This window comes from Brachyistius frenatus, unplaced genomic scaffold (assembly GCF_029030835.1).
Source record: "Brachyistius frenatus isolate BFR_SWC_R1_liver_20210118 unplaced genomic scaffold, ASM2903083v1 Contig_60, whole genome shotgun sequence".
Lineage (NCBI taxonomy): Eukaryota > Metazoa > Chordata > Actinopteri > Embiotocidae > Brachyistius > Brachyistius frenatus.
This window is the reverse complement of record NW_027210659.1, coordinates 177,469-192,500: the sequence shown is the minus strand read 5'-3', so window position 1 is coordinate 192,500 and position 15,032 is coordinate 177,469. Positions and strand designations below refer to the sequence as shown.

At 41.8% G+C, this 15,032-nt stretch overlaps 1 protein-coding gene and 1 long non-coding RNA gene across 2 annotated transcripts in view; one reads left to right on the top strand and one right to left on the bottom strand.

Moving 5' to 3' along the window:
- Nucleotides 1-15,032, top strand: part of LOC138625196 (uncharacterized) — a 177,488-nt gene that overhangs the window by 133,016 nt on the left and 29,440 nt on the right. The gene's annotated exons all lie outside the window — the stretch shown is intronic.
- tor2a (torsin family 2, member A) lies at nucleotides 6,698-14,313 on the bottom strand. Its single transcript, XM_069705907.1, has 6 exons — nucleotides 14,139-14,313; nucleotides 13,183-13,448; nucleotides 10,705-10,880; nucleotides 10,293-10,420; nucleotides 8,481-8,663; nucleotides 6,698-7,077 (listed from the first exon to the last, which is right to left on the bottom strand). The coding sequence occupies exons 1-6, from the start codon at nucleotides 14,257-14,259 to the stop codon at nucleotides 7,004-7,006; spliced, it is 948 nt and encodes a 315-aa protein (XP_069562008.1). The 5' UTR covers nucleotides 14,260-14,313; the 3' UTR covers nucleotides 6,698-7,003.

The window sequence follows — 15,032 nt, the reverse complement described above, 5'->3', positions numbered from 1 at the left end:
CAAATAAAATTTCTCAGTTTCCAAATTGTATATGTTCATTTGGTCTATTTAATTAACTCAATTAAATATGGGTTTACATGATTTGCACATCATTGCGTGATGATTTTATTTTTATTTTACACAGCATTCCAACTTTTTGGGGAACGGGGTTGGACTAAATTGTTACTGAGTACATTTAGGTGTAATGAAATCGCTAACTTGATAATGGTCACAGACAAGAATTATTTTTTTCAGATGAACGAAGAGCCACATTTATGGATTAGAGGTGGAGGTGGTCGGGGGAGATGGTGGACGTACACATTTTCTCATGCCTGAGAGACTTTAGTCGGGGCTGGCTCATGGCGGGCGACATGGCTGGTTGCCTAGAACGCAACATGTAAGAGGGATGCTGCGAATGTGGCAACAAGGAAGTAATGTTGCTTCTCTACTTGAGTAAATGTACCTGGTCACTTTTTCACTCCTGGCAATTATCACATATCACAGACAGCCCAAGTCTGGGACGTAAGAACAACTGACTGAAGGACAGATGTCATTATTTCAGTTATTATTGGCTCAAATTATTTCATTATGAAAAGGTCCAAGTCTTCAGGTATGTAAGACACAAAAACGGAGAAAGGAAAAGACAGAAGGCACTACAGAGGTATGTCAGTGTGTATTAACGTTAATATGCATTTTTTTTTTGTACGCAGACATTTCATTTATAGTAGCTAACTAGCTAAGTAGTAATAGAGCTCATGCTTAGATCGTGCTTCTACATGTACTGCTGCTGCAGACTCAGAGGATGGCGGCAGCCCTGACGCCAGATTACCATCTGTGGTTAGATTAGGGAAGAGCAGCACTTTGGTTAACGTTAAGAATGATGGTGCTTTTGGTTAAATAGATAAAAACATTGTGTCTCAAGTCACAAACTTCATCTGTTTATTTGATAGTGTTTCCTCAAAAGCCTCTTTGATCTGACCATTTTTTAAATAACATTTGAATTTACATTAATTAACTACACAGTCGCTGGGAAAAATGACATTACAGTGAATGTCTGTCCACTGATTTAGAAGAATTACAGCTAGCCCAGAAGGGCAGTGTAATAGCACATAATACTTAACTCCAGGACTGCAAAATATTCATCAGAGGATAACAAGAATAACATTAGGCAACTGTAGACCTATATGGCGTCTCTAAATACTAGATTTAAAAAATATAAATCAATTTTGCACAATCTCCACAGTTTGAAAATGTTCAATCTGGCGTTAGAGTCCATTATGGTGAAGGTTACAAGCAATCTGTTAGTTTCTTCTTTCTACTTGTCCTATTGAATCTCAGCGCTGACTTTCATACAATTGTTTAAAACATTTCAGAGGCTGGATCAAATCATATCAATCAGATTACAATTTGTTCATGTCAACGATGTCTCTTCCACAGTACCACAAGGTTCAATGCTCGGTCCGATACTTTTCGCATTATACTTGCTTCCCTTTGGCGTTTTCATGAGGAAGCACAGTATACATTTCCATTGCTATGGAGATGACAGCCAGTTATATCTGTCTGTAAAACCAGATGAAACTAATTAGTTTGTGAAACTTCAAGCATATCCAAAGGACCTAAAGGATGGGTGAGCCTACAGTTAACGAAATCCCAAATTTGGTCAAAACTGAAGTTTTTGTGTTTGTGTCACAGGTTTTCACTTGTGTTTTTCTATTTCCTGTTTTATTTTGCTACTTTACCTCTTGTGTCATTTCAGGCCACCTGCGTTCTATTGCCTCTCCTGTGCATATACTGTATACCTGTTTCTCCCCTCACTTCTTCTTTGCCAGTTCGTTGCAGTTCATATTTACTCTAGATGACATTGCCTTTGGCCTCGAGCACCACTGTGGGAACTCTTGGAAGGATTTTTCATGAGGATATGTTCTTCAACTCACTCTTACAGTCTGCTGGACTGCTCTCCATGCAATATTAATAAAATCAGGGACATCCTTCCTCAGCCCAACTTCGAAAATTTGGAAAAGTCCCAATAACTCTCTAAAAAGCCTACAGTTGATCCAAAATGCTGATGCAAGAGTAGCGGCAGGATTTAGCAAGAGAGATCATATTTCTTCTATATCGGTATCTCTTCATTGACTTGCCATAAAATCCAGATCTGAGTTCAAAGTTCTTCTGCTGACTTGCAAAGCTCTTCATGGCCAACCTTCATCTCATCGTAGATCATTTAGTACCATATCATCCTAATAGAGGGCTTTGCTCTCCAAGTACTGGCCTGCTCGTGGTTCTCTCCTGTGGAACCAGCTCCCAGTTTGGATTCAGGAGGCAGACGCCCTCTTTACTTTTAAGATTAGACTTTCCTTTTTGATAAAGTTCTTAGTTAGGCTCAGGTGACATTAATTCATCTCTTAGTTATGCTGTCATAGGCCTTGGCTGCTGGGGGACCACCAATAATGTACTGAGCTTCTTTCTTCACTCATTTACACACCGCCATTGCATCTCACTAACTTTATGGTTCATTCATTTCTAGGAAACGGCGTTGCTGTTGAATTATAATGAAAAAAAAGCATCAACATATAGCTGGTGGTTGCACACATCTACTGATGCACTTGGACACATAATCAGTGATAGTACCTGTAACAGAGACTCGTTGTTGCATGCTATGATACGCAATGCTAAGCACCTCTGCACACATGGGTTCGTTTTGATAACGTGTCGCCCTTCTGGGGTGCACAACACAACTTCTGACTGAGCTTTCACTGCGGTCGTCCCTCCACCTCAGGCCCGTCGCGTTCCTCACCGTCCTGCTTGGGGATAGCCGGCTGCAGGAATGTGAGGCGAGAGCTGGGGTCCGTCACAACCGTCCCAAATGACTGCACACACAAAAAAGGATTTAACTCTTTGTCACAATTGTCCCCTCGTTCTCTCTGGCTTGCAAGAGAGAAAACCGCACAAGACTCCTGAAACCACCCCCCCTCGCCCCTCTCGCCACCCTCAACCATGACCCACCCCCTCATTGTACTCATTCCCCCTCCTCTGCAGCCCCTACCTTTCTCCTCACCCCGACCGCTTGCATAAAAGACCCATCAGAAGTATCGCTGGCCACATTTACAAGTGAAAGAGGTCCAATAATGGAGCGGTTAGGGAGAAGAATGAGGAGACAGAGGGGCACTCACAGATGTGGAGGTGGGTGGGGAGGAGGGGGAGGAAGGAGCAGCGTCCCATTGTTGCCCCCCTCCCACCCCACCCCTGATGGAAGGGAGGGAGACGGGAGGTTTGGCAAAGGGGTGAGGAGGTAAAGTGGGAGGTGAAAGTGGCTTTTTACACCAGATTTGTGATGGAGGAGCTGAGGGGAGGAAGAGGAAGGGAGAGAGGAAGGAGGGAAGGAAGGAAGTAAATGTGGAGAAGAGGGGGGAGGTGGTGGTGAGGGAGAAGGGTTGGAATAAAATGAAAGAAGGAAATAACCAACTTTTAACCATACCCTTTCTCTGTCTTCTTCTTCTCTCTCTTTCTCCGACCTGGTCCAATGGTAGAGAAGAGAGGCTGGTCCAGCTGTTCTGCAGGGAGCGTGTGAAAACAGGCTCAGAGGTCACACGAGGTAGATGTATGTGTGTGTGGCGGTCATCCTGGCATTTTTTTATGTGTGTCTCTCATTGTCCAGAAAGGGCTGAGATGGTGACACGCAGCAACGGCAGCTGGGAGTGAAGAGGCCTTTTAAGCTGACCTTTGAACCCCTCCTCTTCCTCACGCCGCCTGCATGGTGGTGGTAGTGGGTGGGGTTGAGGGTGGAGGGCGGAGGGTGGGGATTGATGAAGTCATCACAGGAGGATCATGGGGAGATGTGGCATATATAGGAGGCGACGTGGCGCCTTTTTAAAGAGGACAAGAAGATGCTTCCAAAATGACAGCAGCCGGGCAGGAAATTGAATCCGGAAGATATTGGCTTGTTCGTCGGAGGGTTGAGCACCTGCGGGTGACAAAATGCATTCGGATTTCTCCAAAGAAACTGAGCTGGCAGAGAAAATAGTCAAAGTAACTGAGGAAGTGGCAGCAGCTCACGTGTTCCCAAGTTTTGTTCATATTAAGTGACAAATTTCACTTCTACTTTGTCAAACTTTATTCAAAAATAACTTTGATGACCGTAAGTTTTTCCCTTTACGAACTAACTCACAGTCATCTTACTGGCTTTTTCCAAAGCTTGAACCACATGTCAGTGGATATCCTGGAATAGAGTCTATAAAGCGTGGAGGTCCAGTTGAGGTGGATCATTTATTTTTATTTTCCATGTGGTTGATCATAAACCATATTGGATTGATGAATCAAGGTGTATCCAATATTTTTTTGAGACTTTTTAGTCAAAACCACAAAGGTTCACCAATCTGTGAAAGACTGTGTGGATAAATAGAGCAACAATTCAAAAATAATGTTCCTCAATAAAAAATTGCAAAGATTTTGTGGATATCATCATCTACGGTTTATATTATCATTAAAAGATCCGGGGAACCTGCAGAAATCTCTGTTCACAAGGGACAAGGAAGGACAGGCAGCACTGCATTAAAAACAGACACAATTCTGTCGTGGAAATCGCTGCATGGGCTCAGGAACACTTGTGAAAACCATCGTCTGTGAACACAGTTCATCGCTGCGTCCACAAATGCAGGTTAAAACTCTCCAAAGAAGAAACCAGACAGAAACATGATCCAGAAACACCGCCGCCTTCTCTGGACCGAGATCATTGAAGATGGACTGAGGTGAAGTGGACAACTGTCCTGAGGTCTGATGGATCACAATCTGAGATTATTTGGGGGAAATCATGTTCTCCAGGCTAAAGAGGAGAGGGACTTGTTGTTAGGGCACAGTTCAAAAGCCAGGTATGGGGTGATGGTACGGGGGTGCGTGAGTGCACATTGCATGGGTAACGTGCACATGTGGGAAGGAAGCATTAATGCTGAATGAGATATTCAGGTTTTGGAGCAACATATGCTGCCATCCAGACAACGTCTTGTTTATTTCAGCAGAACCACATTCTGCACGTATTCCAACAGCATGGTTCTCTAGTAGAAGAGTCCGCTGATAAACTGGCCTCCTGCAGTCCAGACCTGTCAATCATTGAAAACATCTGGAGTATCATGAAATGGAAAATATGACAAAGGAGACCCTGAACTGTTGAGCAGCTGAAATCCTCTATCAGGCAAGAATGGGACCACATTTTACTTTCAAAACTTCAGCAACTGGTCTCCTCAGTTCCAGAGTTTACAGAGTGTTGTTAAAAGAAAAAGTGATGGAACACAGTGGTACACATGCCCCTTTCCCAACTTCTTTGAAACATGTTGCTGGATAAAATTCAAAATGAGCACATATTTTTCGTAAATCAATAAAAACTTTCAGTTTTAACACGTGATGTCTTTAGTCTTTTGTCAATGAAATATGGGTTTATGTGATTTCTGAAACATTGCATTTTGTTTTTATTTACATTTTACAGACCGTGTCAAATGGGGTTGTCCATCTGTGGCAGCATTTTTTCTTTATCAAGAATAACTTTTGTGAATAAATCTACTTATCCACTGATGAATTGAAATTAATCAAATTACTCTTCAGTAACAGCTGACCATCTCATGTGCAAGTGAAACTTGAAACTGGTGTCATGTAAAATTTCCTGCTGAGAGAAATGTCCTCACAACCAAGAATGCCTGGTGGACTATAAAGAGCGATGAACAAACACTGAATCCCGAAGACCTCTGACATCTGTTCATTTCCGATTGAGAAACTATTAATTTCCTGCAGAAGAAAGATATCAGAAGAACATCTCTGTCAGAGAGATCACATCTGCTGTGCTTCCTGCTCAGAGACCTGCCACACAGTAGCGCCGTTCACTCTCCATCAGGGACAGTTGGAGGGAAACACCACGTATCAACACGACACCAGTGTTCAGGCACTTTTAATGCCTGAATAAAATATCACAAGACAAGATCTGTTTTGATTGGCAGAAAAGAGGAGAGCTGTAAATAAGTGAATCTAATGTAATCTTGAATTTCAGGTTCTTGAGATTTGCATTTCTACTTCTTTAGTTGACCTTAAATTTTAAACTTAAACGGCTCCGATGTACTTTGGTATTATGTAAATGAGGTGGCTAATTTGTGCTTGTTTTAACATAGCAATTAAGTCCAATTTCCCCCACATTTGTATTTTAAATCCCCATAACTTTACCAATTTTACCTCGGTATGACAGTAATACCGCTGAGTTTTACAAATGAAAGACCTTCAGTAAGTTAAAGAACTACAAAATAAAAGTAGTCTTCAGACAGAATGCCAATTTCAGCGCTGCTTGTCAGTCGACAAGGAACAAGAAATTGTGCTTTCAAACATTGAGTCGCTCCATTAGAAATCAAATAATGCCTACAACATTTAGGTGTTCCATCTCAGCTCTTATTTATTTGGGTTCAATATGAAGAGAACTGTGGGAGCTATTGTCATTTTTAACACAAAGCACCAAATTGCCAGTGTTTCTAAACAATTGGACACTCGCTGTGTGTGCTTTAGAAACCTGAGAGTTGTATCCAGTTTTTTTAAACTGTAAAATACTCCACTTTAAAACAATTCATCATTTTTGTTGAGTACATTTTGTATAAATAACCTGAATCTGTAAAGTGATGAAAAATGAAAGCGGTCCAATAAATATAGGGGAGTAAAAAGAACATTACACAGAAAGGCACAGAACAACAGCTTTGTCATGTATTTACATTTTAATTTGAGCTCAAACTGTCGTACCAAGTTGTATTTAGTCTCAGAGGCTTCATTCACCAACGTCCAGGCACTTCAGCAGTTGAACCTGAAACTTACATAACACAGGCAGCACAAACAACCCTTGAAGTCTGCTTCTGATTGGGACTGTTCCGATTGTATCATGGCAGGGTGAGAGTCTAAAAACCACTGATAATGGATGTAAAACTCTCACTGCTGTACTTCTGATGGCGCTGAAGTCCACATGCAAATGAATGAAAAGAAAGTTTGCCTGAAGTCTGGTGGAAGCTCACAGGCTGAGTTCTCTGAAGGGATTCATCACATCGAAAAACGGATCTTCTGTAGAGTCCTTTGCTCTAAACACTGACAAAAAAAACAAAACGATGATGGCTGCTGAATGTCTGAATGCCTTCTGACTGCATCGTGTGTCCTCGCTCCAATGACAAATTCATCTTCACTCGAAAACTCAATTAACTTTGATTTCCATTTAACACACGTCATTTAACACAACAAAGAATTCATGTTTTACAGTAAATAATTAGTTGTAAACAATTCAAACTCGTGGCAATATTTTAGATGCATACTGACAAGAGTAAACACATCAGGTCCATTTCGTACTCCATAAAGTGCACTTTAAGTGTGTTTAAACCCACGTAGCCGTTAACGTCACCATAAAGTTTACAGCAAAGAAACAAAAATAAAACAAAGGATCCATTACCCAACTCACTTATATGGGACGAAGTGAATTAAAATGCAGCGCTGCAGGTGAACTCTACTTCAACTCGACCACTCTTGGCAAAAGGAAATCTTTACTGCCACCTAATGGCAGAAGTAGTGATGTGCCCCCAAAATATGCCATCCAGCCCCAAAGCAACAATGTTTTCAGGTGAAATTCATCTCGTTTCCCCTTTCTTTTAAAAAAATACTTATTGTTTTCGCACTCTAAATGCAATGACCAGAGTTTGGTTTGGACATTTTTCAGTTCCAATACATTTAAACTTCAGAAAGAGCTGAATGATAAATGTGCTTACTATCCAACCCTCTTTAGAAAAAGCCAAATATGTATCGTCATCCAGCTCTAAATGTGATCTCAAAAAAACCTGACACTGCTAAGTCTTTTAATCACTGCATGAAATGAGAAATGTTTTCCTAAATTCAAACATTAAAAACAATAATTTATGGAAAATTTGGAGTCCCCTTTCTACCACTGTTAGCCGGCTAACAGATGAAGGAACCTCCAGCTGCTCCAGGCAGCTGTGGACGCCTGCCAGAAGTCAGCAGCAGTTTGAATGTGGAAGGATGGTGGTGTTGAGAAACCAAAAATCATTAAGACCAGATAAATAAGGAGCCTAAAAAATAAACTAAGATCAACTGATGACCTCCAGCTGAAGCTTCTGGAATCTAAAACCAAATGTAAAGTTGATAAATTCCCACTGGAGTTGGCTTTGAGGTAGAGAGTGTCGTGACTCCTGGTTCAGACACCGAATAACGTTTAGGGAGCCGGCAGGCAAACACTTGGTGGCACGAAACTGCTTTGAATCAAGCAGGTTTGAGGTTGATTTTCAAGTTCAGGTGTCCTCGACGCTGCTCTGATCTTCTCGTGGTTATAAACTGACGCCGGCGGACTCCGACTGCTTCTGTTCACTGACTCACCTCCGAGGGAGTTCCTGTTTTAGTATTAAATAAAACCTGTCCCCCTCCAGCTCACAGGAAGAAGTTGATTTTGGCAGATACGGCCTTGCAGCCGGTGGTGGAGAAGTACTGACCCTGGACGGGAGCGTAGGTCATGTCGCCCCCTACTGCCTGAACCACGTCGCTGCGGCTGCAGCTGCCCAGCTGGCAGAGCTGCGAGCGCACGCAGCTCTCCACGTGGCAGCGGCTCATCGGCAGGAAGGGAACGAAGCTGGTGACCAGTTTCTGCTGGATGATCTTGGACCGCAAGAAGCCGCCTGCAGACAGAACGAGATTCACTTCAGCTTCTTTACACGAACAGTAATATAACGGTCGCCGAGCCAGTCCAGCAATATGTCGTCAAATCAGCTGTTTTTACACACGGATGAGACGGTTTCATCTCCAACGTTTGTGCACCGCTGCAGAGCACTGCTGCCGTCTCCAGACCATCAGAGGAAACTCACTTTTAGGAAGATTCATTTTCTTGGTAGTGAAAGATAAAGTTATGAAAGGTTTTCTGCGTACATTTTTTTATTTAAACAGCAGATGAGGAAGTCTGACACGCGAGATAGTTATCCATACAGCTAATCATAATAATAAATATAACATGAACATTAAATATTACCCTTTTACTTTTTGATCAAGTGACTCCATTTCTCAGATATTTTTACTGGTTTCCTTTGAGTAAAATATGAACTAAATATTACCAGGATACATTTCTGATATCTACATTTCAGATCTGCTTCCTGTCCACAGAGTGGAAACTAAACAGAGAAGCATTCAGTTGATGTGTGCCAGTTGGATATTTTAATAGCTTTTATTGCCTTGTGCTATTTAATTTGTATTATTGGATTTCTGTATGTATGTACGCTTTTGTTTCCCGTGCTGCTTTACAAACACATTTCAATGTGAATACCGGAATCTGTGACTGAGCTGTTAGTGGCACAAACAAGGTATGTGCTGCATTTGCATGAAGATGCATGTCTCATGGAGCTGCATGTCTCATGGAGCTGCATGTCTCTGCTCTGCGCTTGTCGTCTCCACCAACAGTTCTTCTCTTCTATCTCTATGCTGTCCTTTTCTCTCTCTGCTCTCCTCTCACCTCCAACCGGTGGAGGCAGATGCTGCGCCCACCTCTGAGTCTGGTTCTGATAACAGATGTTCTCCACCTCTGGTTCTGTCGGAGGTTTCTTCCTGTTAAATGGAGTTTTCCTTCCCTCTGTTGGAGGTTTTTCTCCCTTAAAGAGGAGTTTTTCCCTCCTAGCTTATGTGGGAATTGTTGAATTGTTGGGTTTCTTTGTATAATATTGTAAAGTCTTGCTGTAAGGACTTTAATGTGTTAAGTACCATGAAATAACCTATGTTGTGATTTGGCGTTATATAAATAAAGTTGAATTGAATTTACATAAAAGCTGACTTGTTATTTTTTCATTTTTCTTTTTTTAATCTTTCTCAAACTTTGAAATAACAAGTGTCCCAGAGACAGTTGTGACTGAAAAGATGAAAAAAAGAAAAGAAAAAGAAAATGGAGGCAAAAAAAGCACTTGAAGAACTGAGCATGCTCGATGAGCCGTTTGTTTGAGGAAGTGGAAATCTTTCTAATAATTTCCTGTGTGGTGCAACGGTGCCCTAAACTCATGGTTTGGTACATTTTCAAAACGTCAGGGAAACTGTTGTAACTGTCCTTCTGTTGTAAGGACCCTCCAGTGTGAAGTGACTTGTGATGACTCGTGTTGCGATAAGGTCCTTTATGGATCAAATCTAATTGAATGAATAAAAATGGCAGCTAACCCTGCAGGCATTGTCCAGAAAGTCCCGTTGTGACCAGTTTGGGATGAATACGTGTTGAGTTCCTGTGCTGTGTGCGTTTGACGCTGGAGTATTTAACACCTAGAAAGGACTCTTACTTGTGTTCTTGTTGTAAACTTCCTGCGCGATGGCGTCTTGCAGGTCGGCCAACTTAATGTCCTCCCTTTCTCTTCCGGCCTGCCGGTTCTCCAGAGTCACTTTGTTGATCACGTCCTCTCCTGTGGTGCTGCAGGAAAGACAGAAGAAACACATCAAGAGCTGTCTGAGATGAAAACACCCCCCAGTTTATGATTACTGAGGGTTTTTTCTTAAAGCATCGCTGGGAGGGGAATGTAACCCCGACCTGTGCATTAAACTTTGGATTAAATGTCAGATATTTGCTGGTTTCATAGCAAAGAAGTTTAAAGAGACATTTTGACCCGCCCCCCCGTCTGTCCTTCAGAATTTAAAGATGGAGAATGAACTCCTGCTTCCCGTCGACATGCCTCAGCTGGGTGAGCGTACCCTCACCTGATGAAGACGTAGATGGCCTTGCGGTAGTTGGTGCGAAACACGACGTGGGAGGGACCCAGGAAGGGCTCCAGGACGTCGATGAGGCCCGGCGGCATCTTCTCCATCTCGTCAAAAATGAAGACAGAGCGGGCGCACTCAGTCAGGTTTCCCTGAATCCAGTTCTTCAAGTCGTTCTACAAAAACCAAAGGAGGGATATTTAGTCTGGCTGCAGTCTCTACAGTCACTGAGGAATCTGTTGGTATTCTTAACATGTAGACGGTTGTTCCGTCGGCATGTCACACAAATTATAAATGATTGTTTTCTCTACAAAGATTTTCTGAAATGACCTCGAAAGATTTCTTGATACCCCCAGAAAAATATTATAAATAATTACACTAGCTTGCACAATTAATTTCTCCACTGCAGCGCGGAGTCTGACCGTCTCAAAACCGCGGCGATATTTAAATACGATGATGGTTCAGGTTTGTGAGTTACTAACATTTCCACATTTTAAATAGCGCGTACATTTCTAACAGACGAAAATGTCTAACAGATATCTCATGGTGTCAAATTCCCGTTGCTTCAACTCCTCTCCTTCGTCTGCGTTCTCGTTCACGCGTTTATTTACGTGATGTAAGTGTGCGTACAGAATCACGTGGACACACATGATGACGTCAGGTGTGAACAGACGTATTAGTCCACTTGTGATCAGATCACCCGGGATGAAATATTAATGCCAGCTATGAACAGGGCCCAAGTAAAGCGCCCTGAAATGAAGTGTTTTTAGGCACTATATTGTAGCAGAATGGGGGAGAAGGAAAAAAGAAACAAAAGAGTAGGGAAGAGCCCTCAATCAACAGACAAGGAAATGATCAATCAAGCACACCTATGAGCAGAGGAAGAGAATCAACAGACCAAGGAAGCATGAAGGAGACCTGAGGAGGCGTGAGAGTGGTTGAAAAGAAGAGCTCGGCAAAGACAGAATTCAGTTTCGGGAGATAGTAACTCTAAAAAAGGAAGTTGGAATTATTTTCCAGGTGACAGATCACTGGATTTTCCCTGAACTGGCTGGACTGATTTGACGGTTTTTGGAGACCAAGATCAGGTGGAGCTGAGTGGATCCCTGGAGCGGGTGGAGCTGAGTGGATCCCTGGAGCGGGTGGAGCTGAGTGGATCCCTGGAGCGGGTGGAGCTGAGTGGATCCCTGGAGCGGGTGGAGCTGAGTGGATCCCTGGAGCGGGTGGGAGAGCTGAACGTGTTCGTCTCCATCTTGGACCTGTGGGGCTGAGACTGAGGACCTCCCTGGCTTTGGTTGGGCGTTTTTAAAAAACTTCTTTAAAGAATTTTTTTCAAGATTCTCCCTGTCCTTCCTCACCTCACCCTTTCAGCTTCCACCCTCATCTTCCTGGACACGAGACCCCCCCCCCCCCTCACATATACATATACATATACACACCTATACCAGACACAAACACTCTGAACCGAACTGATTTTCAACAGAGACGGGAGTCTCTAAATTAATCTTTCTTTTAAGAGACATTTGCTGTTGTCTGATCTGGACTCTGATTTTGATTTATGATTGTTCTGCCTTCATGGACATTTAAGGGATATTTTGTTGTGTAATGTTTGTGCTTATTTAGAAATTATGACCATTTAATTTGATGACTGTTTTGTTTAAATAGAATGAATATTTAATGATGCAAATTATGGTTTGTGTAATGTTTCCTTTCAGCCTTTTGTTGTGGGGTTTTAAAACTATCCGGGCGATCTCCCCTAAGAAATTATACACACAATTCTTAAATTGGCAGGGGAGAAATGTTATTATTTTCCTGTCTGGTGCCCAACTATTATTCTGGGGATAAAACTATGCTACAATATAAATAGAATTGACTTGAAATTTAAATTAAACTTGATCACAATTCATTATTTGGTGTATAATATAGGAAGAAAAAAAAGATATAATCAAGACAACAAATTCAGATGTCTTGTTGGATGGATATTGCTTATTTTATATTTTAACTCTATTAGTGTTTAGTTTAATGCATTTTATCTGTTCTCATGCATTTAATTTCTTTCCTATATTTTGAAATGTTTCTTTATATCTGTTTTTATGTCAAACATGGCATGTCGTTTTCTTGCTGTAGAGTACTTTGAGCTGCATTTCCTGTATGAAAGGTGCTACACAAATCAAGTTTATTATTATTATTATTATTATTGTTTTGTCTGGCCAAAAATCTGAAACTAAAGTTTACATTTTTACATGGCACAAATAAGCAATATATCGTGCCATTTGAGAAGCTGCAGGTGTATAAAACTTTAACTAAACAATTAACTGATTATCAAAGTAGTGACTTTTCTGTCAACCCTGTAACTCAGCTCTAACATTATTGGTATTTAGCCTCTTATCCTAAATATGGCAATTTGTCACAAACCTTTAACTTCTCATAAAACGACAGGAAGTGAACAAATCAAGATCACCATGATCTGTAACTTACCCTGTACCGACTGACTTGTTTGGATGAGGGGAAGTGCAGCGTCGGGATGAACTGGTGGACAAACGGGCTGCTCATGGCGAAGCCAAACAGGTGCTTTCCCAGCATGGAGCTGACCAGCGTCTTTCCGGTGCCGGACGATCCATGGAAGGACAGCACCAACGGCCGATCGGGGCTTTTATTTTGAATGAACCTCACCACCTCCTCTGACACGATGTCCTGAGCCAGATGTTGACCGAAGACATTCTTGTAGAGGTCCCACTCCAAGTCTGCTCATCACGAATAGACAAATAGATAAAAGACAGTTTGACACCTTCCATGTTAATGTGGCATGTCAGCAGCTGACTGGTTAAAAGGTAGTTTGTCAAAGTGTTACAGTGACCTTACACAAGTAAGGCCAAATCCAAACAGACTAAGAACTGAGCAGATAAGTTGCCTTGAGATTGAGTTTAGTGATCACAAAAGAAATCATCTGAAGGTCTTTTTGAGTTCATTATATCTGGAGCTTTACTGCTTTGATTTTGGCCTGTTTTTGTGCTCTTCAGTAACCACAATAAAGTCCTCAAAAAAACGAAAACATTTCAAAACGTTTTGAAAGCCGATTAGTAGCTAATTAAATTGCATATAGTATGTAAGTGTTACATATCCAGAAATGTCCCCATTTCTAAAAAAAAGGCTTGTTTTTTAACATTTTAGGGTTCCAACCTCTTATTCTCAATGTCCTACAACACGGAGGAGGTTCACCGACTGATTGACAACAGCTTCAATTACACGGTGGCCTGAAACATCAGTGAGGTCAGACCGTCGTATTGATGTGCATATTCCGTACAGTGTGTCTGAACGACGGCTCGGTGAGCCAAACTGTCTGGACTTTGTAATGCTGCCCGGCTAGCTAGCCGGCTAATACGTAGCCCGGAAGTTAACGTTAGCTCGCCCACAACAACCACCTCGCGTCTTACCTCTGATGTTGGGCTTAAAGTCGCAGTCGCAGCTTTCTGACATGGTGCAGTAAAGTTTCTGAAAAAGGCAGCAGACTGGGTTACAGACGCAGAAAAGCAGCACAGACAGGATGGCCAACATTTTGGCTGCCTGCTGGCAGAGAGTAAAAAAAAACCGACTGGACCTCCCCGACGGAAGGAGCGACCCGTTTGTAGTTCTTCTACTTCCAGGACGGCATCCAGGAAACACGTAACACTGTGACCAAGAGAACTACATTTCCCAGAAAGCATCTGATTGGGGCACGTTGGACTCGTCAATTCTCGTAGTCATGGCAATAGTTTGCCTGTATGTAGCTATTGTTGCCGTTTCAGATTTGCATATCATGAATATTTGACCTTGGCGGAAATATTCACTCCCCTTCTACTTTCTTATTGGCATATTTAATATTCGTCAATTAAAAAAACAACAACAACTATATTATATTTCATTTAATACATTTTTCTGTATGTTGCTGTAACACCCAAATATCGCAGCCTGAAGATGAATAAAGTTTTCTTTTCTATGTTTGGAGGGCTGTAGATCCTCCCCTGTTTCCTCCTCTACCCCCCACCCCCCTTAAAGCAGTACTATTGATGAGGAAATTGTTTTTTCATCTATTTTTTCACAGCCATTTAACACTTAATATTTTGATAGATATGTAGACATGTATTAATAGGAAATTTGACAAACGTGAACATTGATGTAGTTGATGTGATGCTGTATTTTGAAGCTAGTGGGATGGTAATTAATATTAGTTATATTTCAGCTGGTGATTTATTCCTGGCCTCAAACACGGCTTTAATGGCTTTAATGTTTAACTCCACTTATTAATTAAAGACATTGAGAACAAAAAAATACATCGTTATGGACTGTTG